We start from the raw sequence: 22,622 nt of genomic DNA on the forward strand, positions 1-22,622 counted from the left end.
GGAATTTCCCTCCATGATTCAATTGTAAAATTCTTTGAATAGAAAGAACCTGAGTCCTCATAGCTGGGTAAGGTGAACAGAATGAGATATCCTAATTTTAGGGAAGAGCAACATCATGCCCTTGTCTTTCATTTCACAGTCACACAAAGGACTTTAGAAGAAAATCCACCCTTTCTCTCTTGTTCTTAAACTCGATGGCTTTTACAAAGCTCAAGGTATTTGGCTTAATCTCTCCATTTGAGATACAACGTCAGTCATCATAGAGGCTGGGAAATGTATTACTGTGTGCCATTGGACATTCTTGAAAGACATCTGTGTTATGCTGGGATGCAGCTGCATTTCATCACTATTTCAGCAAATTCAGACCAAACCCTTCATAATGAGAGTCCCTGGCCTCACACAGGAGGTCTCTGACTTCACTAGAAGCCTAATATTCTGGAAGGTAGAGTCGGGGGAGCACATGACAGGGCGAGTGGGCTGGCTACCTCCATGCTTCTACATGTGGTCTGATAAGGGGCAGGAACAGAGCAAGACTGAGAGCCCTAATCAGCTCCTCAATTCCAGTGTCCTTAAACCATAGTCAATCTATCTGTGCCTCCCTCCCTGCAGGCTGGTGTCCTTGCCAGGAGGCTGGGGGAGAACACCTCGTGCTTGTGTGCTGTGCCTGACTCAACTTAGAAATGGCTGGAAGAGAAGCCGGGGGTCTGGCCACTTCACCTAGGGACTGCCGCTTACAGTCACAAGCGTACCCTAGGGGAGCTGTGAGATGCTCACCTGACAAGCAAGGAAAGAGAGAGAAATGAGGAGAAAAGAGGAGAGGGTGCTTTGTAAGGCAGGCCTAACCTTTTGGATTAAAAAAACACCATAGTCCTAATGTTGGATTCTGAACCTGTATTGGAAAAGTCAATTTAGACGGCTAGAAAAGGAAAGCAAATCCAAACAGCTCTCGAAAAATATGTTATCATCAAAAGTACTAAGGGGTGGTGTGTCCCTCATTTTACAAGATACTATCAACTTTATTTTGAGGTGAAAAAGAGCCACGAATGAGTCCATTCTGAAACACAGCTATGCAAAGAAAGAAGGAAATGGTAATGTATCTGAGGAACTTCCCGTCTGCCCGGGCTGGGCAGACACTGGCAACAACCAAGACCGCACACTCCAGGGTCCTCCCCTCTCGAATGCCCTGTGTCCTATGGGGACCAGGAAACTGTAAAAAAGGCTAGGAATTGAAAAAAAAAAATAGGTGAGGGCATGGAACTGACACACAATGGCCTTTGAGATGGAGCAGAGAAGACCCTTCCTGCCTCCCTATCCTCCAGACCCTGCTTTGGGAGAAGAGATCCCCACCGCAGAAGATTCTTCACCCAGTTCCTGGACCATCAGGCTTATGTGGTCTTTTTGTATCTACCACTTTGCAGCACCTGTAAGCTGATTGCAAGGTGCTGGGTCCTTCTCAACAACTTGAACAGCCTTCCCTCCTCACCTGACGCTCTGTGGAACCAGGGAGCTTCGGGGTTCTCACAGCCGTGTCAGGGGCCACCTGCTGGACTAGCACTTCTCTTTCTGGAGGACAGCAGCATCTCTGATGTTTCTGGCCTCCCTCAGACAGGTGGCCAAAAGCCGGGCTGTGGGTCTGATTTAGTGGTGCTGGCCCCAAAGCACCCAGGCCACCAATTCTGTTTAGGAGCCGACTGCTCCCCAGACTCTCCAAGAAGCTGAGCTCTGCTGGAAAGTGTCTGAAGCTCAACAGCAGGCAGGGAGGGAGGGCGGAGGGGAGGCAGGGAAGGAAGGAGAGCAAGAAAGAGAAAAAGAGAGCTCTCCTTTTCACTTTACCTTTTTTAAAAACATTTTTTTCTTTTCTTTTCTTTTCTTTTTTTCCCCCCAGCCAAGATCCAACAGCAACAGGAACAAACCTGATTCACGTGGCAGGAGAAAGAGGAACCTGAACCCTTTTGCAAGTATTCTCTTTCCTGACCAGCTGGGTTTGCTGCACTTTTGTGAGATTTGCAAAAAATATATATATATATAACAGATATATATTTCCATATGAAAACGACCTTGGTAGTCTTCCCCTAGATGAATCATGAAAAGTCAAATGGCATGGTCTTAAAAAAAAAACAAAAAACAAAAACAAAAATGATGAAACTAACAGTAGGTGGAAGGGTGAGGGTGAGGAATTACAGACGGAGAGATTCCGAATGAGCGGGGAACGTGAACGTGAACCGCGAGTCCCAGGCTCGTGCCCTCGGCCTGACTTCCAGCCCCGCCTTTGCTGGGTGGTTTGTCTAAGGTGCTCTTGGGTCCCTCCTGATATGCAAGCCAAGTGTCACTCCCATTCCTGGGTCTCTGCCTTTTCTACTCTCCTCAGCCCGCCTGCTCGCTCCATCACGCCTCCAGCAGTCCCGCCGGGCAGGGGTCCCTCGGCTGCCAGCCCGCTGACGTGGTGCGCTGGTGCCTTCAGCACTCGTCTTCCTGGTATATTTGTTCATCCAGCTCCTGGGACTCGAGGTGCTCCAGACGGTCTGTTCGGCCACTCATGATTTCATCTGGGGTTTTCATAAACCTTTGGAAGAGGAAATGGGGCATAAAGGGATTACATTTTCCTAAAGTTGTCTTCCCCTTGAACTCGAAACTTAAAAAAAGAAAAAAGGCCCTATCACCTCATATAGCTTGAGAGCTACTGAAACCAACCATTAGAGCTAACTTAGTGTCAATTAGAAAAAAAGTGCTCCTTCTGAGTGCCTGAAAGATGATGAAATAATTATAAAAACAAAACAAAACAAAACAAAAAAATGGTGAGGCCGAGAACACCCCTCGGAGCTGGTTAGTGCATTCCTGCATGACCATATCAGGGAACCATGGCATATCTCGCTTATCTGCGTTTCTTATTTTTAGAGTCAGATTTTATAATGACCCATGAGACCTATAGATCCATTTCCATTCTGGACCATGAGTCCAGGGAATGGTATGCAAAACTTGAATTTAACTCAAAAGATATAAGTACATGCTGAATGGAAAATTTTGACAATAGGGCCAGTTAGTGGTGCTTTTAGAAATCACAAAGGCAAAAAGGGAGTCTTTTTTTCCATGTTATCAGTGATGCACCCAAAATGCTAGCAATCACTCCCCTTTATTCTATCTTCCCTTGCAGCTAGGTGCACGCAGCAAGGCTTATCTTGTTCATTGGGTTCGCTTGGAAATAACTTCAGGGATGTGTTTTGACCATGATTTACACGGTTCAGGAGGCAGCCTGGGTGCAAACGTTCTGCCCTTACCATGGGGGTGCCCTCTCCACAGCCCCCCTCTGTGCTGGCACACCCTTCCCTTCCCATACACTCTGCCCTGCACCAGATGAACTGTCTTAAAACACCCATTTTCGCTTGTCCTTCTATATTCAAGAGCCTCTGATGACCACTTATCGAGTCAAGGACATGCTCTCTGGCCTGCCCGTTGGGGCCCTCTGTCATCTCTACCCTGGAGAGTCTTGGTTTCCACTGCTGACGAGAGTGAGCCCTCCGTTCCACTCTGGCCAGTCTTCTTTCTTCTATAACCATGCCATCGTCCAAACTTCTAGCTTTGCCCTTATTCGCAACCCTCTTTACTCCTTTCACTCTCTGAGCCCTACTTATTCTTTGAGCTCTGCCTCATCGCCAAAGGTCTGCTTACTGGCACCGGTCCACACCGAAACCTTCCTTCCCGCAACTCCTAGAAATCCTGTAAAGAGGACCCACAATTTAACACTTCGCTTGATTACACGCTGGCTTTTATACCGAGAAGCCTTCATTTTGTGGCAAGCCTGGCTTCCGACACTCATTTACTCAAAAATGACTAATCTATCCTCACTAATAGGCCTATTCTTTCCTTTTATCTTGTTGAAAATCTCTATTGGAAACCTGTGAACCTCCCAGCTACAACTGCCTTTCTTTTCTGCCCATTATTTCTGAACCTTAAAGCAATATGATCTGTAGCATCCGAAGTCTGTCTTCTACTCTTATCCCTCAGCTGAAACTTCTCCCTCAACATCTGAGGTCACCCATAGTTCCCTCTAGGCCGAGTCCACAGATATGTTATATTTGGCCCTTCGAACTACCCCTTCCTACTTCTGACTACGTTTTCATACTCAGCTTCTGATATTCCATACCCGGCTTGTCAAGAAACTTTTCTTGAAAGCCTCCATAAGGTAGAAAACAGAATTATATAAAATACAATCTTCTACCTTCTATGGACTTTTGACCTAGTTGTGGGGAGGACTTCACGCATACGACTATTAATAATGAGAATCAAAATGTGGTTTAAGGCCATGCAAACCCAAGAGATGATAGAAGAGTGTGTGTGTTCGAGCAGTTGAAGAAGGCCTCAGAAAGGGCAGCAGACTTGAGATGGATCTGGAGAGTACATATATTAAAAAAGCAAAAATTAAAGGAATATATGTTTTTGGCATAGTGTTAGTAGGGCAGCCGGAAGTGTGTATTAAAAATCTGGGAGGCAGGAGAGTGGATCAGAGGTAAAAAGGGAATGTTGAATTAATCTAGGTGTGAATCACGAAGTCTAAGTATCAGTCTCTATTGCCAGGGAAGCAATAATAACGCTTTTGCCTTTCTTTCATCTTCTAAATCTCAAGAAAGTGCTTGTCATTGGTAGACTCTAACCTGGACCCTGCTGGTAAGAAATCTTGGGAAATGTGGTTCCCAGACTATTAGCCCCTGTCACATAGAATGGAGTGGGAATGGTGCTGAAGAGCCAGTGGGCAGTCCAGCACGACGACTGACTTGGACATAGGAAGAGTCACAGACGACCCTAGCATCATGTTGGTTGCTTAACACAGCGATGATGCCACTGATGAGAAACAAGACTACTGCGGGAGTGTGTGGGGAGAGTTCTAGTATGTGTTATGTCTTGAAATATTTCATGTCTGTGAGACTAATGCGATATTTAAGTGGACATGTCCTATCAGCAGCTCTTGGAAATTCAGAATTGGAATTTAAGAAAGTTTTTTGAGCTGGATGGAGGGATATAAGAGTCTCACCATTGAGGTGATAACTCAAGCTGTGTGAATGAGATCAGTTCGCTCAGGAAAAAGTATATAGAGCAGGATGAGTGGAGCCAAGGACTAGGTTTAGGTAGAAGGATGGGGGGAAGGCATCAGCAGAGCCAGAGAAAGAGGGTTGTTTTTTGTTTTTACTTCATTCCCTTCTGTTTTCACCTCTTGAACAGCCTTTTCCCTTTCTTTTAAAGATCCTGATTGTTTTTACTACCCCTAAATTACTACGCCTTCCCAATGCTACAGCTCAGGTTCTCTGCTCTTCCCAGTAAGTACTTATCCCAGCGACCTCCTCTGCTCAAATATAGTGTCATTTTCTATCTGTATATAAATAATTCCAAGTCCATATCTCTAGTTCCATCTGTAACTCTTTTCTGTCCCACCAGCCGAAATCTATTATGTAAGGTCATGTTTCTTGATCCTATTTTCTCCCGACCTTTGCTTGGTCTCACCACATCAGCTACCACCGGTGAACATCAGTGTTCTGCCTGCTCTGACTGGTGCTTTAGATCTCTTCTTCCTCTTCCATTTCTTTCTCCTCTCTTACATGGTACTTGAATCACAATCTACGTGGTAAGTTAAATGGCTGGAACTCATTAGCTGTGAGGAATTCTGGGAAGAGGAATGCCTAGTGCAGTTGCTTTCTAATTATGATACATTGTAATAACTACATTTTACATCATGACTCATCTCTCTCTCTCTCTTACACTCCCCAAAACAAAATTTTCATGAATCGGCGGTCATCCTTAATTACACTTGATATAGTCTGATATTTTCAACTCTATCCTATCCTAATCAATTCTGTTCTATTTCATTTAAAAAAGGTGTGACTGACTCATTAACACTATCGCTATTTGACAAACACTGGTTCAGTTGCTAACCTGGAAGTCTAGGTTTAGTTCCTTGTGCTGACATTGAAATATTACTCTGATTGCTCCCTTTAACTAGGCTGGATGTTAATGCCAGGTAATATATTTGATCATTGCCTTCTCTGAAAGGTGAGTCGGATTGTGTTTATCTAGTTTTGGTGTTACTATATGGCTAGACATAAGTAAAAGAAAAAAAATTTTTTTCTTAAATTTTAACAAACCAGCACCTGGTATCCATCCAATCTTTAGCAATGATGGCTTTGAGTATCAGATAGGCAGGTAGAGATCTTAACAGTCTCCCTCCTCCCTCTTATTTAAAGAAAACAAAATCCTCCCAAAAGAAGGAAAGGAGAAAAAGGAAGTGCTACCTGAACAAAAGCCTTTGTCCTGGCTCCTTCCTGATAATGTTTAGTTTGTAGTAGTGGCGCAGGGCTCTGGACATTTTCTCATAGGTCATGTTTGTTCTGTTCTGTTTGTTCAAAGGAGGAAGAGAGAAAAAAAAGCACAAAGACACAATGAAATGAACCTCAGAAAAGGCTCTGGGGGAGCTAGTAAAATAAAAGCTCTTTGGCTGCTCCTGTGGCTCTGCCAGTTTGGGAAGGCTACCTGCTCATCTGCTGCCTTCCAGGCCCATTCGTCCCCTCCCCTCTGCTTTCACACGGGTCATCACCAGGATTTCTCTGAAAGTGAATCACCCTTTGTCAGAAGTCTCGGAGCTGAGCTAAGAAAGCATATCCCACAGCAACCTCCCTCGGTTCCTTTCCCAGGGAATTTCCTGCAGGTTCCCACTATCTGTGGGTCATCCTTCACCTTCTGACCCACAGAGAATTTCTTTTTCTTTTTCTTTTCTTGTTGCAGTGACCTTTCTCAAACTGTGTTTCTGGTCTATGTCATTTTAAGGAAGAGATTTGCAGTTTAAATTCCTGTTGTGGAAACAAGAATATAGTGGTTCCGAGCGCGGGTGCTGTGGCACAACGTGGGAGTTGCAGAGGGGTTTTTCTCAGTGACTCACACGCTGGAGTGCCTCTCAGTGGGCCTTGCCATGTTTGGTCACGGCGCACTGGGCCCTGGAAGGCCGGGGCAGAGTGCGCTTGGCTGTGTCCCTCTCTGTCCCCTCTCATCTGGCTGACCTGGCATTGTGCCACCACAGCACTTTGCCCGTCGGTCAAGCCTGGATCTTGATTCTTTCCTTTTTCTTTCTTTGAATAGGAATAAGGATTTACTTATTAAATGTTTTTTGAGGAGTGATCTCTTTGCTCCATTTATTTTACTTTATTGTACTGTGGTCAGAACACATAACATGAGACCTATTATCTTGACAACATTTTAAGTGCATAACATGGCGGTATTAACTACAGGTACAATAGTGTACAGCAGATCTCCAGAACTTACTCATTTGCCCAGTGGAAACTTCATGCCCATTGATTAGTACCTCCCCATTTCTCCCCCTCCCAACCCCTGGCAATACCTATCCACTCTTTGATTAAATGAATTTTGCCTTCATATAAGTGGAATCAGGCAGCATGAGTCTTTCTGTGACTGGCTTATTACATTTAGCATAACATCCTCAAGGTTCACCTCTGTTGTCTCATCTTGCAGAATTTCCTTTTTTAAGGCTGAATAATATTCTATCGTATGCACAGACCACAGTTATTTCATCCATTCACCTATTGATGGACATTTTGGTTGTTTTACCCACTTTTTACACCTACATAGTTGAACAGTTTTCCTAACTTTAAAAGACTTTATCTTTTAATTAAATTAATTCACTCTTCCTAGTGCGCAAGATTGTGGGGCGATCCTACTTCTTGCAGTGTTTGCTTTTAAAGCGGGATGTTTTAAAGTCAGACTGTGTTTTCCATGTAGAAATGGGCCTTCGTGAACATAGGAATTACTAACTGAGCAGAATAGAAGTGACACTTCCCACAGCTCCCTGTGAGTCAGAGAGCCCCACAGTGCTTCCCTGTTACCCAGTTCCTAATGACACCCTGGGTGTCCGGGTCAGGTCCAGGGGATGGGAGTGAGGGTTACTCAGACCTCAGCCCCGTCAGACCAGATAGTTAACTGGCACCTGGCAGAAGTAACAAACAGAAAGGGGCATCTTTAATTCTCTCCTTCCCTTTGTGACTATCTAATTGTTTGTCCGGTAAGGAAGAAACTAAATAATTACATGCAGACTTAGGAAGCAGAAGACAATTATCCTCCAGCCCAGGGATAAAGGCCTTATTTTGGCACAAATTTACAGAGTGACTGTCTGGTGCTCTTTTTACCTTATGGTTTCCCCACAGTCGAGCCAGTCCATTGGGATCCACTATCCGGAATATTTTGGATTCTTTGTCCTCCCATCGGATGAAGTTTTCGTACCGGCTGTCAGAAAGCAACTGATAGACGTAATCCCAAAGCAGTCTACAGTCTACAGAGGAAAAGGGCAAAAAAACATGGTTGAAAAAATGTTTCTTGTTGAGGCACTAAGGACAAGAATCAGAAAATAGTTGAATAAGTGCTTTTGCCTACTTTGGATGGACTAACTCCCTCATTTGACAGGGAAGAGACCGAGGCCTGGAGAGGCCTGTGGGATGGTGTTGGAGAAGGGTGACCTTTCACCTGTGGAGGCTTTAGAGACCATCCAAGCCAACTGCCTCCTTCCATAGATGGGGACACAGTGACCTGGAGAGAGGAAGTGATTTGTCCACGGTCATGACCAATGACTTGAACTTGACAGAGCCCATAGGAGAGCCAGAGAGCTAGCTCTAACTGCAAATATGTCTTTGAAAGTGGGCTCTAGAAGTCGGCTGACAAGGTGACAAGGCAGGAAGCGAGCCCCGATGTTCCAGGGCTAACTATACCGTTAAGATTACTTCAGCGTTGGAAGGCGATACTGAAGATGAGAGGACTGGGGTCGGCTAAAAAATGGCAGGAAAAGAAGCGTGATGTGTAAAAGGCTGTGGGAAAAGAAAAACTGTACGGCTTGGCGACCACGACCGTGGGAACTGTGACTGGCGTGGTTTTAAACAGAATACAGATCTCATTATAACAGACTGTGGAGGTCTTTAAAATTGTTTTATTATAATGGAATCAAGGTAAAAAGAAACTCGGGGCAAAAAAATCCCTTTCCCCACTTGTACAACTGATGTTTGCTCATTTGGTTAAGCAACAAATATTAAGCGAATTAGTGTAGGCCAGGCACGGTGCTAGGCCTCGCCTCTTAGCTGTGAGTTGGCAAACTCAAAGAGAAGACACGTACTGCTTGTCTTCCTTTTGTTCTAGTGCTTTTCGGGTTTGTGTCATAATGGTATGTGGTTTACCCTCTCGCAGAGCCTTGACAGGTGGGTGGGGACAGACAGGTACTTTCTAGGTCTAGTTGATGTTGGACTGGCCTCCAGGTGTTCACTGTTGATTCTGAATGCTTTGATAGGTACTAACCAGAATGATTGGTAATAAATAATTCACTACTAAGTGTCATGCATGTGCCTGGGTCTTTACATGCATTATTTCTAATCGTCTAATGCCTGAGGTCCTGGGATTTGAACTCCAGGGCTCCTGCTCTACGATGTGCCGACGACCTCCTTATGTTGGGTGAAGCCTGGGAGACCTGGGGTGGGGAGGCTCTGAGTCAGGCTCGGAGTATCTTAGAGCCAACAGGTTCACCTCCCAGAGAAACAGACACAACCTTTCTCTGGAGTATATTTACAAGGGGAATTGGGTCAGGTCACCGTGTGCAAGTTTCTTAAATCTCCCTGACTGTTCTATTTCCTCATTTAAGAAACAGGAATAACAACGCTCACTTAATAGGATTACTGGATAAGTGATAATGCCAGTAAAGAGAAAGTAATGAAAGTAACGAGTTGTTGTTATTATTATTATTATTATTATTATTGTTATAGAAACATCATAATGTATAAATCCTAAATGGAAGAGACAATGTTGGAGGGTAAGCACCCACGAGGCAGAGATTTAGCATCCTCAGCTCTCAGGCGTTTCTGTATCTGACTAGTCCATCAGCCTGCAAGGATGCATCCCCAGGGCTGAGAGTGTGCCCCACAGGGACATCATCTTTAATTTTATCCTGAGACCCTCCCCTCCAGGCCATTCTTTTTCTGCTGAAAGAAAAAGGAACAACAATGCTATTTAATGGTGCTGTTTGCAATCACTGCCTGAGTATTCTGCAAGCATGGTTGCATTTGACCCTTGTGGCACCTAGGGAGCCAGGTGCTGTTGTTATTCCTATTATATAGACAAAGAAGCTGGGGCTTAGAGGGTTTGGTAATGTACTCGAAGGGCAGAGCTCGTGAGAGACCACCCATAGGATTCTGGGCTTTGGTGACTCTGAAGCCCGTGCGACGTCATGCTTCTTGATGCAATTTCTATTCTCAGAGAAGCTGCTTAACAGGTGCATATATATTTAACCATATTTGTGTGCGTGTGTGTGTGTATATCTATCTATCTATCTATTTATCTATATACACACATACACATTTATTTATTTGTAAAATTTTAGGACTTTCCAGAGCAAAGTTTAACTCTAACATATCCTTTACAAAAGCCAACCTTTTCTCTGCACGGCAGAAGAAACTGGCCTAAAATGTGGCATTTTCCAGGAGGCTTAATTTCTCAAGGAACTACTATCAAATTTAAGATGGCCATAAATCTTTAATATCCTTTACTGTGTCCTTTTTGCCTTGATTATCTGTGTCTAAAAAGTAATGTGATGTGTGATTTATTGCGTTTTGGAAAAGGACAAGTGGCATTCTTAAAACAATGACGCCACACTCCTCGAGTCTGAACTATTCTAACAGACGCTGGTCAGCCTCTTCTGTCACCACCCCGACCTGCCACTTCCTCTGTCACCACCCCTAACGACCTCCTTGTTCCTGTCGCCAGAGGGCGGGCTGAGGTGGGGGCAGAGTGCAGGGGGAAGAATCCTAGCATCGCAAAGTCCCTTGAGAAGTCAGTGTCACACTGTGGCAGGCTGAAAACAATCTAGCTCTAGTAAGAGAACGACTCGTTTCCACGCAAAGCGGTGATATAGGCAAAATGTCTCAATCACCCCCCTCTCCGCAGCCTCCTCTTTTGTCTTGCAACATTTTTTACTGCAAATGGAAAAATCGAGAACTGAGCTGCGGTTTCATTGTTCAGTTTTTGTCTTACCATCAAATGGCAGATACATTTTAATTTCCCACAATCTCTTCCAACTGGAAAACATCTGCCAAAACCAAATATTATCACGTAAAATGCCAGTAAATAGGAGGAACAAGGGGGAAGGGGAGTGTTGTGTATAACAACTCTGTTTTCTATAGAGTTAAATCATTTTACCACAGAAAGGCCTGATGACACCTTTGGATTCATCTGGATTGGGAATGTAATTCTCTTAAGTGTTTATATTAATAAAATTTAATAAATCTGGTTGTCTTTTGTATTTTGCTATAAAGGAATTCTATGCTTATGGAGAGCAACATATTGGCAGTTCTCTCAGATTAGGCCTTACTGGACCTAAAACTTCAAGTTCTCCTCCATACACATCTGCATAAGGATTTTTACTTTCATTGTTCCTGTTGCTTCTCTTTTACTGTTTTGGTAAAGTCTATTTCTCATAAAATGTGAACCAGACCATTTCTTCAAGTAAGGGCTTAACCAGCACTGTGGTACAATGTTGGTTTTTCAGAAGCATCGAACTGGGACTTTTATGTAAACAATTTACTAAAAAAGATCTGCAAGTTTATCCGCTCTTTGGTTGGTAAATTAAAAGTGGGCTATCAGAAAACAGTCTTTATCTGTCTAAGTTTCAAGAACATTTGTATCTTACAAACTTTTCCCTTTCATAAATGTGAAAATAACCCCAATCCAGCTGCCAACTGACCATTTAAAATGGCATTTAATCCAGTAAAGCCAAGTTTAGCTGCGTAATAAAAATATGTTGACATTCAAGACATACAAAATTACTCAGTCACTAAAGGAGGTAGCAACAGGAATTTTATGGCATAAAGCAGTTGTTTCAATTTCAGAATATAAGTGGCTTTTATAACACTATTGATTGTTTTGTTTCTTTAGTTAAAATTACATCAGATGATAAAAATAACTGCCTGACCGCACAAGATTTTTTTTTGTTTTTGTTTTTAAGATTTCAATTAAATAAAAGGCAGATCCTTCTTAGGTCCCTATGTCCTCTGGTGGCCGTTACCACAGCCCACTTGCAATTTTTCAGCTTTGGTGAAATCCATGTCTTCACAGATACAATGCTCTTTTTTTCTCTTTTTTAATTGAGGTATAATTGACATGTGACATTGTAGTATTAGTTTCAGGTGTACAATGTTACATAATGATTCGCTATTTCTGTATATTGTGAAGTGATCACCACAATAGGTCTAGTTATCAGTTATAATTTTTTTATGTGATTAGAACTTTTAAGATTTACGCTCTTAGCAACTTTTAAATATACGTGTTACAATAGTATTGACTCCATGAATTATTATAACTGGAAATTTGTACCTTAGACCCGCTCACCCATTTTGCTGACCCCCAACCCCTACTCTCTGGTACATCATTCTATTTTCTGAGATACAATGTTCTTTGATCATCAATGAAAATGCTTAATATTATAAAATAAATGCATCAAACTCTACAAAAGTTCATCCCATTACAAAACACGTGAATATGCATGTGAAATAAATTTTTATATCACAAGGCATTCATTAATTTTAAGTGCATCTCTCCTAAACTAAAGGGCCTTCTATACCAAGGCATGTGGGCATTTTAAACAGATGTCCATTATTTGTATTGTCTCTCCCATGAGAGGAAGTTTATAAAAGAGTTTTAGCTCAAGTGAAGTGTTATTGTAAAGTGTCATTTCCCAATTGAAGGAAGAGAGTTCTCTCTTTTTCCGGCTGGGTGAGTGTCCATGCTGGATGTCTGCAGCTAAAAGGCATTGTAAAAAAAAAAAAAAAAAAAAAAATATATATATATATATATATATATATATATATATATATATATATAATCTCCCTCTGGTAGTTAGGGAGAAATATTTTCACTCCCACGTCTGTCTCTTACCAGAAACTAATTGTATAAACTCACTGAGCAAAGATTGTAAAAATGATAGGCAATTCACACATAACCAACGTGGTTTGCAATGAAAAAACCATGCTAGACAAAATTGATGCTTATAAAAACTGAGTGGGAAGTCAAGCTATTGACAAAGAGAATCTTCAATGATGGGAGTTAATTTAAATTTCGGGAAAGCTTCTGAGAGAGTAATTTTATGTTGTTTTTACTGCCCAAATGGAATTTTAAATGAATGTCTGTAAACTGGAGTCTCGTGGGTATAATCTCCATCAAGAACAGGTTGAGTGTCCCTCTTTAATTTCTTTAAATTTATTATGAAAAATTAATAAATTTCAGCTTCAGCAACAAAACAGGTAAGTAACATGCCAAAAACCTTTTGCTACTCTGCATTATAATAGTGTTTCTAAACTAGGGGCAATCTTGTACCTTATGGGGTATTTGGCAATGTTTGGAGACAATTTTGGTTGTCACAACTGAGGTGGAGGATGTTACTGGCATCCCCCACATCAAAGAATTATTTGTCCTAAGTATCAAGAGTGCCAAGCTTGAGAAACCCTGCTTATAGAAACACGGGGTTTATTTACAACATGCAGGGGACAATCTGCAGCTCGGTTTTGTTTTTTTCTCTTCCTACTCAATTCTAGATAAGCCATTACCTAGAAGCAGAAAGTTGATAAATCCAGTGCAGCCAACCCTGTGTTGATACGTAGAGGTGAGTTTGCAGTGGATAATTGCCCGTGCTTTGCTGTGGCTTAGGAAAACAGAAACCATATGTGCACAGTGGCAAGCCGGGGGAGGGGGAAGCTGAGGTAAAGAATGCAGATGTAGGCTTCCTGGCTTCCCTGGGGCAGAGGGAGCACAGCTGCAAACAAGGCTGGACCTTTTCACTTCTGGGTGCAGGTGAGGAGTAAGGCTGGACGTGCTGGGATCTGTAACTCAGGCCTTCCAGCTGAGACTGAGCCCATAGCTGGAACCCAGGACCGTCCAGCCCCGGCTTTGCTCAGCTGTGGGGCAGCCTGGGAATTTGCATCCAGGGACTGCCAGGAGGTAGGGCCGCTTGCTGTATTGCAGAAACGTGTACCCTCAAACAAACTTGAATTTCCCGATTCTTCAAGCCCTTTCTATTATTTTCCATGAACCACCGTGCTGTTACTCTTTATCTTTTAAAAACGTTGCCTTGAAAGGTCCTTCTCTTTTGGGGCACTTTGATTTTTCAGTAGTTCACAGTGAAAATAAAGTGAGGTGACTTGGCCAGGGCGTGAGAGGGCAGAGCCACTCAGGATTATCCTGTTGGAATGGAGGACCCTTCCCTCCCCACGGCTCGCATCAATCCCCTCCAAATACGGACAGCAGGCAAAGCCCCAGAGGAGGTGAGAGGGAGTGCAGAGCTTAATCTTCAAGGGCGCCTTGTAGTGTCACATTTTACAGGCCAGCATCACTCGAAATAAACGCCCCAGACACAGGCCGCCCAGGTCAAGGTCCCTGCCGGCTCTGGTGGGTAGTGGTGCTCGCTGTACCCACCGCTTTCCTCTCGCGCTTTGCAGCCTTGAAGTGGGGCAAAGAAAAATGGAGCAGAGAAAGGGCACTAATACTTAGTAATTAACCTATTTGTGCTATATATTCATATATTGTCTCAGTACTCAGTATCCAGAAATGGGTATTAGTGTTCTCATTATTATGGATAAGGCAACTAGGCCTCAGGGACATTAAGTTCCTCTGCTTGGGGGATAAGGCCAAGAGTCAAATCTTGGTGACTCCAGAGTCCATGCTGTCCCACAAGGCCACACTGGGCTAGCTATTGATTAGGATCCCGGGCCAAGAGACCTAGAGAGTTCTGGGCTGCCAGGGTCTGCAGACAGTTATCTGCCTGAGACAGTGCAGAGGATGTGGTGGCTCTTTCAGCTGCTACTAAAATCCTGAGCCCCTCTGGCTAATGGAGACACCCCACAACCCTGTCCTTTCCGCCAAACACATTTACACACATATGAGTGTGTGCAAAGTGCACGTGCGCACACACCTGCACACCCTACACCTTACTGCAAAGGCCTGTCTTCGCTTTCATATGAATCCTTTCAGACTTCTCTTTTATGATGCCGTTTTCCCTTCAAGGCTGCTCTTGAGGCTCATTTATAAAAGAAAAGACCTTGAGCTTCATGTGAAAAAAATTTCACCAGGACTCAATACTGCTGGAGAGGAAGCCAAAGGGAAGAGTACAGTGTGACTTCCTCCCGGTCCAAGGATGAGCCTCCAACTGCTCACCCTGGAGTCTCAGGCTTATTTTTCTTCATCTGATTTAAGATTAGAGGCTTCCAAGATTGACTTTCTGTGCATATAAAACTTATCCAGTCAATAAAACTAAATCAAGACAGTACATTGTTCTAGTCTGGTCACAAACAAGCAACACGGGAGACTCGATGTCTCCCCAGTTGGAATCTTTTTGTTTCTGTTAAAAATGTAGCCTTGAGAGATAATCAACATATTTTTTAAAGTCCCCTTAAGGATCTGAAGGATGACCATGACGTGTGTTATATGAGGGCTGGAAATGGAGAAAACAGGACCTGGTATGGGAAGGCGGGGGCTGTGGGGACGATTAAGAGGTGGGAGGGTGGAAGAGGTGGGATGTCTTATCTGCTGTAGGATCAACCAACCAATGGTATCCTCGCGAACCATGAAGAAGTTCATGTTTGCAAAGAAAACAGATTGCAGCGAAAAGCTGTGAGATAAGCACAAGAAATAGTCTCCGTTTGGATGGGTCATGGACTTTGAACAACTCGACGTGCACAGACTTCCAAAGTCCCCACTTTTGTGTAGCAAATGAGAGGCTATGGACGGATTATAAATCAGTGTGCCAATGAATCTTGCCTCCTTAGCAGATTTTTGGATTAAGGCCAAGGAAGGGACAAGCAGACAGGAAGTCTGGTCACTTAGGTTTTAATGGAACTGAAGAGCTTTAAGAGACCCAAAATGACTTAAAATTTTTCTTTTAAGACTTCGCTGTCTATAGTTAACACCAAAGCAGGAGCTTAGTTTGCTCGATGGCATAAAGTGATAGGGGTACTGCCTATGCCAGCGAAGACGCAAAATTTGGCATTTAGGGACACGTTACACTATCACCTAGAAAAATGCCGAGCACACAGAGATTCCCGTGAAGAAATGAATGACTTAACTACATAATTCGAACATGCAAAGCAATCATTTTCCTCAGCTGTATTTTATTTATGTTGATGATGTTATTGTATCCTTTCTAAACTGGTCTGTAAACAAACAACCTGAGGACTAGAACTTGTCTCCTTTCTTACATGGCTTGCTATTGTCCCTCCCACATGTTTTAGGCATGCCCCAATCTTTAAAGCACGGGAAATTCCTTGAGAGGAGGGACAGTGTTTTCTACTTCCACATCCTATATTAGGCCAACGATTCTAAGCACACTGACCAGACACACAGGCAATCCGCAGAATAGGGAGCAGCAAACATTTTCTGTAAAAGGCCAATTAGTAAATAGTTTAGGCTTCGCTGGCCACATCATCTCTGCTGCTGCCACTCAACTCTGCCTCTGCGGTGCAAAGGCAGTCACAGACAATACCCAGTGATGGGTGTGGCTACGTGCCAATAAAACTCAATTTACAAAAACAGAGGGTGGCTGATTTGGCCCACAGGCCAGAGTTTCCAATCCCTGCCCTGGAGGCCCAGGTCAGAAGGAAGCAAGTGTGCTGGAAAGAACGCTGGAGAGAAGCTTGAGGATGGCCTCTCGATGTGTCTGATTCCTGGTTCTGTAAAAGACCCTAGTAGTTTTGAAATCATCTTGTTCTAAGAATAAATTTCAATATATACTCAAAACATGACTCATGGAATCACCAGAGCTACACCTCATCAACTTGTGGTGTTCACTGCCAATACACTCTTTGCCTATAAAACACATCGGTGAGACACAGGCCAGTAAAACTTTTGTGGGCTGAGAAAAATGTTAGCAGGATGACAGATGCTGTACCCCACCTCCCCAGCCCCAAGCAATTCCTTCCTGAGGATAATAATTAGAAAATAAGGACAGAAAGAAGAAACTTTCTTCTTGTTACACATACCATGGCTATTTGATTAAAAAAAAAAAAGAGCTCAGGATCTTGTCTCACTCTAGCCTTTGTTAAACTCTCCCCCAGAAACGCCAGCCATTCTAACTTGTTAAACTCAGTTACCAGTCTTTCTCATCCTTTGAAAAATAAGCGACATCTTTAAAAATAAGCTACATGTTATATTTAAATAGGTCTAATTCTAATTTATGGTTTGTATTTAAACTGTCAACTACTTACTGAATTTCTTTTATTGATTATTTTAGCTTTGCCACAGGGTAAATACCTAAGTAAACTATCATAACTTTGCACGTAACCTCTTAATTGTATGATGCATCCCAATTTCTGAGATATGATAACGTGAAAAAAAATAAAGGACCGGTGAAATATGATAGATTTTCAATGGACCTGGATTCTTGGATTTATATTTCTACTGAAATAGAAAAAATTTCTACTGGGCCTTATTTGCTTTGGAGTCGTCTCCATTTGGAATGACATTTTCCCCGTAATCTCCACATGTCTGCATTCTAAACATTTATCCAAGCCCAGCTTTAAGCCAGCCCCTCCTTGAATCCTTCCCTGAAATGCCTACTTCAACCTCCTATAGGAGTCTTTCGAATATACCACATACTGCATTTAGAGCTAACTGTGTTTCGCTCTTCTCATGGTAAAAACTGTCTAAATCTCTTTGAACACTCCACCTGCATGAATGCAGTACAGTGCCTTAAATGCAGAAGGTATCCACATGCGTAAATCCTAGTGTACCTGAGCAAATTACATCTGAATGGATAAGAATTTGCCTTTACATTTTGATCCACATTCTTAAGAAGCGTTTCCATCCATACCCTCCAGCCACAGTATTCATCAGTGTGACATTCAGCAGTACCTTCATTTCACCTTCATTTCTTTCTGTGCTGCGCTCATTCAAAAAGCTTTGGGAACTAAGTTCCCTCATCTAACAGCTGCTTTATAGAGATTTGAAGGATTATTATGGCTGTTCAGTAATGACAGAACTTTACACGGTACATAGACATCACCCAATGAATTCAACCTTCAATAAACAGAATTAATTTTACAAGGATCTGAGTCATCTAAAAAGATGCTGGAAGGGCTGGGTTGCAGAGACGGAGATACCCCCAGTGAAACAAAGAAGACTAGAATTGTGATGAGTTCTCCTCAGAGAGCTGTAGAATCAAGACTAAATGTTAGATCATAGACTTTTGGAGCTAGAGTTTGATTGCAATTTTCCAACCTTCTTACTTCACCCCTGAGAAAAACAGTGCCTTATAGTTAAATTAGCTAATCCTGGAGTTAGTTGTATCAGTTAATATATACATCTGGAGATGTTTAAACTTTTGAATATGCCATTAGAACATTAATAATGAATAATTTTAGGAGATTTGATCATATTGTAGGAGTTAACGCATCTCCCCAAAGGATCTGGGCCGTAGGATATTTTACATGAATATTCTGACTTCCCAGAGTCATAAAGTGAAGCACAGATTCCCTTTTTTTTTAAGGAGAGGCAACCCTTAGTTGACCTTACAGATCGCAAGGACCTTGTCAGTTTACAATCCCTTATTTTTTATTTTTTTACTCCTATTGCACCTGGTCTTCCTAGGTGGTCTCCCATCCAAGTACTAACCAGGCTCGACCCTGCTTAGCTTCCGAGACCAGATGGGATCGGGCTTGTGCAGGGTGGCATGGCTGTAGACCAGATTCCCTTTTTTTGCATGTCTTCTTGAGAGAGGGGGACATCCACAGGCAACAAGGTTCATCACTTGGTTGGTATAATATGCCATGCTGTGTCTTATTGATGAAATGACAGCCATCATCCAACAATTCTGATATTTAGGCATAAGTTAAAAAAAAATAACACAATTTTTAAGAGTCTAATATTTAAACAAGGGGAAAATAACTCCATTTGTCTAAAAAATTTAACTTTCTTAGTGTACGAGCTTATCTTAGATTCCTAAGAAGCCTGTGGTGAAGACAGTGTCATGGAGGAGGTAGACACAACAGATCTCCATGATGAAGACAGGCCTCTCCACCCCCCGCCCCGAGGGCAGCACTACAGCCGGCAGCCAACGGGACAGCCAGGACTGGCCTGCAGTCACCCAGCCCCGACTTGACCTGTGCCTCTCTGGGGCTCAATTTCCTCTGGGGTTTCACCTGCCCAAATGACCTTCCCATATAAAATAAATATAGATGTCATAAGCTATCTCAAAAACCTGTCCTGAGAATTACATACAAGTAGTAAGTATCTGCAAAATATCCAGTATTGCTGTACAGACAAGGCAAGAAATATCTATATAGACATGAAGGGTCTTGCCAAAAAGTACAGGATGGATAATTTGTATTAGTCACAGAAATATACTGATCCATCCTCTTTCTCCAACTATCTGGGGGAAATTCACATGTTTTGCCTAAGTTCTGCTTCTTTATCCCATTCTTTCTTTTTGCAATTTCTTTTTCTCTTATTATTAAAAAATACATATATACATATTAAAATACATACATACATATATACATATATAAATTTTACATGTGTATATATGCGTATACATGTGTGTATATATATACATATATATGTGTGTGTGTGTGTGTGTGTATATAGTAGAGAGGCCAGTAATTTGGACCCCTGTGCATCCATCACCCAGCCATATGGCCAGCATCTCATAGCTAACTTTATCTCATGTATACCCCATCCATTCTTTATGCCCAAGCCTGTGGAATCATTTTGAATCAAACCCTAGACATAGGTCATTTCATTTTTCATAGTTTTTAAAACACATAAATCATATTGCTTTGCCATTCTGTTTTCTTGATTTGACATCCTGATGTAAATTATTTATAACCATAAAACGAAGGCAACATTGGAGGTGCACTTGGGGCCAGAGGGAAAAAAATCGCAAACAAACGACTTAAAGAAAAACAGGACAATGAGTCAAGGCAGAGATAAAACAGCCTGTAGGACAGGGTCAGCGAGAAGGAGGGGGTCAGCGAGAGCTCTGCGCTGTGGCATCAGCTCATGGAAGAAGGGACATCTCTCACCTTTTCCTGAAAGGGTCTGACCTCTCCTGCCTGCATGCATCTTTCCCACTATTGAACACATGATCACCTTCGGCATCAAGCTACCTCCCTACAAAGCCTTCCTCAGTTCCTCCAGTGAAAATGCCCCTCCTCTCTGCTTTGCTTCCACAGTACTTAATTATCCTAGCACACAGTAAGAGAGTAATAAATAAATGAATAAATACTTGTGCACTGAATGAACAGGACGTAAGACTATTTTATTTCGACTTGTATTTTTAGTTAGTGGGTCTCTCCCAGTAAATCCGAAATATCTTAAGGAAATAATTGTGTTAATTCAGCTCTGTGTCCTCTCTACTTCCTAAGTTTATGGTACCCAACAAATGTCTCATGTTTGGAACGATGCTCTAGGAGAAGAGCTAATCTCGCCAGGTGGTTAAAGGATTGAGTTTCTGGAGAATGACCTCATATAAATTATGGGAAGACTAACGAAAATACAATGTGTAGATTTCCACTGGTTTCTTGTCTTGGGGAAGCAAATTTGGGCTTGTCATCATAAAAGTAAAAGAATTTGGGAGCGGTTTCCTCCCAAAACGACCCAGCAACACCTGCCTCCAACATCATAATCCTGTTTTCCTCTCCTATCCTCCTCCCAAGGTGAAGACTGCATTGAGTTACTGCCCATAGGATGGAATTACAGGCCTGAATCTGAGACAAAGGTTCTTTATGCTGTGTCTGCTTATTAATTAGCAGCTGGAAACTTCAGGACAGGGCCATTAACATGCTCATAAACCTTTTATTTTAAATGTTTTCGCTTAGCCATGATTCTGATGTGACTCTCCTCATAAGCTGGACGTAGGACATTTGTTTCTTAACATTTCTGAGGCTCATTAGCTACTGCATCCCAGCGGCTCATTAACTAATCCATTAGGGATTTCGCCTCATCCAGGCAGAAGCCTCCACTTGCCCTCACGGAGCCTCTGAGAGCACTTAATTGGGAGTGGTGTGAGGCTAGCTGCAAGGCTCGCAGGAGAGAGCTGGGGCTTTGCCAGGTCTCCCCCGAGGCTGGAGTGGCGGCGAAGGGGAGCACCCACTCACCTGCTATCCTCCCAATGGGCATGGCGTGCTCCTCAGGCGGGGAGACGGAGACCATGATGTGGTTCATGTATGCCAGGTCTTCTCGATGGGAAAGGTTGATGGGCTTCCCTTCCCTATGCAGCCCGTCCTCGGGGATCCTGGACTGTTTGAAATCCACGGAGTGCCGGGGGTTCAGGATCAAAGGGTGCATGATGGGGCTGGGCATCAGCTGGATCACGCGTGTGCTCTCCTGCCGGGGGCTGGATGGCTTCTGGTGGGGCTCGGAGGATGGTGGGCGGTGGTTATTCTCCATGGGAGACACTGACAGGGGGTAGGGCTCCTGGTGGTTGTTCTCCTGGTGGAGCCTCGGTCCCTGGCCCCTCTCAGCTGGGGAGAGGCGGCGGATCATGTTGTCCAGGGGGGACCGGAGGGGCCGCTGCTCGGGGTCAGGGGATGGCCGGTGGTTTGTCGTGATGGGTGACCTGGAGCGGTGCAATAGTTCAATGGTGGGAGGGTTCTGGTGCACATTTTCCACTGATGGCCTCGGGGTCCTCTGGACACAATTATCTGTGGAGCAGAGGGGAAGACAATCACAGACCCCAGTGAACTGTCGGGAGAAGGCCCTCCTGCGGTTCTAAAGTCGTGAGCAATGTGGCACCTTCCTGCCCAGGAAGCAGTGTCATTCCCACTGCTAAAACACACTTGTAGTGCACATACTGATAATTCTTCTCTTCCTCTAGACAAGCTTAGAATGTCTACAGGCATTCCATTAATTGCCACCTAATGGCTTATAAATACAAGGAAACCAAACTTTTATTCTTTATCTTTTTGTTACTTGACTTTTACTTGATGTGGTTTTTGGGAATCTTAAGGGTTTCTCTCTAGATGCTTTCACTGACTTACATTTTCATGACCAAATTTTTATATTCTCTACCTCCGTGAATTGTTGGTATTAATGACAATGATAGTAATAATAATAAAGCAATTACTGTATCCTGGGTACTGGATCATATTGTTTAAAATTTACAACACTCCTAAGTAGGAGATACTGACTACATTATTTATATTTTACAGGTGAGAAACGGAGGTATAAAGAAGTTAAGCAACTTACCCAAGGTCACACGGCCAGTTAGGAAGTCAGAACCGACTCCAATCAGATTCTCAAACCTATGTACCCATTACAATAGCTATCACTTTGTTGTGTAGAAACTGGGGGTAGGGGAGAAGTCATATCAAAACACACTCTAAGCATGAGCAGCAGGCCTAATGTACAGAATTACAGTCTTGCTATACTTGAGAGATCACTTAGAATCACATGTTTCTGAGTGCGCAGACCCTACCTACGAGTGCTCAGAGACAGGTGAAGTAAGAAGGAGGGAAGGTCGCCTCTAACATGCCCCATTCCACCCGAACTTTCAAGCTGGTGAGGTCTGAGCATCAGACAACATCAGAAGTGTACACAGCTCAGCAACAGAAGTAGCT

At 43.1% G+C, this 22,622-nt stretch overlaps 1 protein-coding gene and 1 pseudogene across 5 annotated transcripts in view; both read right to left on the reverse strand.

The window, feature by feature from the left end:
* Window positions 1-876: 876 nt before the first annotated feature.
* The window catches only part of ETV6 (ETS variant transcription factor 6), a 210,097-nt gene continuing 188,351 nt past the window's right edge, over window positions 877-22,622 (reverse strand). For all 5 annotated transcript variants that reach the window (XM_016156364.2, XM_036237040.1, XM_036237039.1 and 2 more), the window contains exons 5-8: window positions 21,162-21,707; window positions 8,181-8,323; window positions 6,279-6,379; window positions 877-2,563 (exon numbers count right to left, since the gene is read on the reverse strand). In XM_016156364.2, coding sequence (XP_016011850.1) covers window positions 2,458-2,563; window positions 6,279-6,379; window positions 8,181-8,323; window positions 21,162-21,707 — 896 coding nt within the window. In that variant the 3' untranslated portion in view covers window positions 877-2,457. The remainder of the gene's footprint in view (window positions 2,564-6,278; window positions 6,380-8,180; window positions 8,324-21,161; window positions 21,708-22,622) is intronic.
* Window positions 18,630-18,748, reverse strand: LOC118614653 (annotated as a pseudogene).

This window comes from Rousettus aegyptiacus, unplaced genomic scaffold, assembly GCF_014176215.1.
Source record: "Rousettus aegyptiacus isolate mRouAeg1 unplaced genomic scaffold, mRouAeg1.p scaffold_m13_p_2, whole genome shotgun sequence".
NCBI classification, from domain to species: Eukaryota; Metazoa; Chordata; class Mammalia; order Chiroptera; family Pteropodidae; genus Rousettus; species Rousettus aegyptiacus.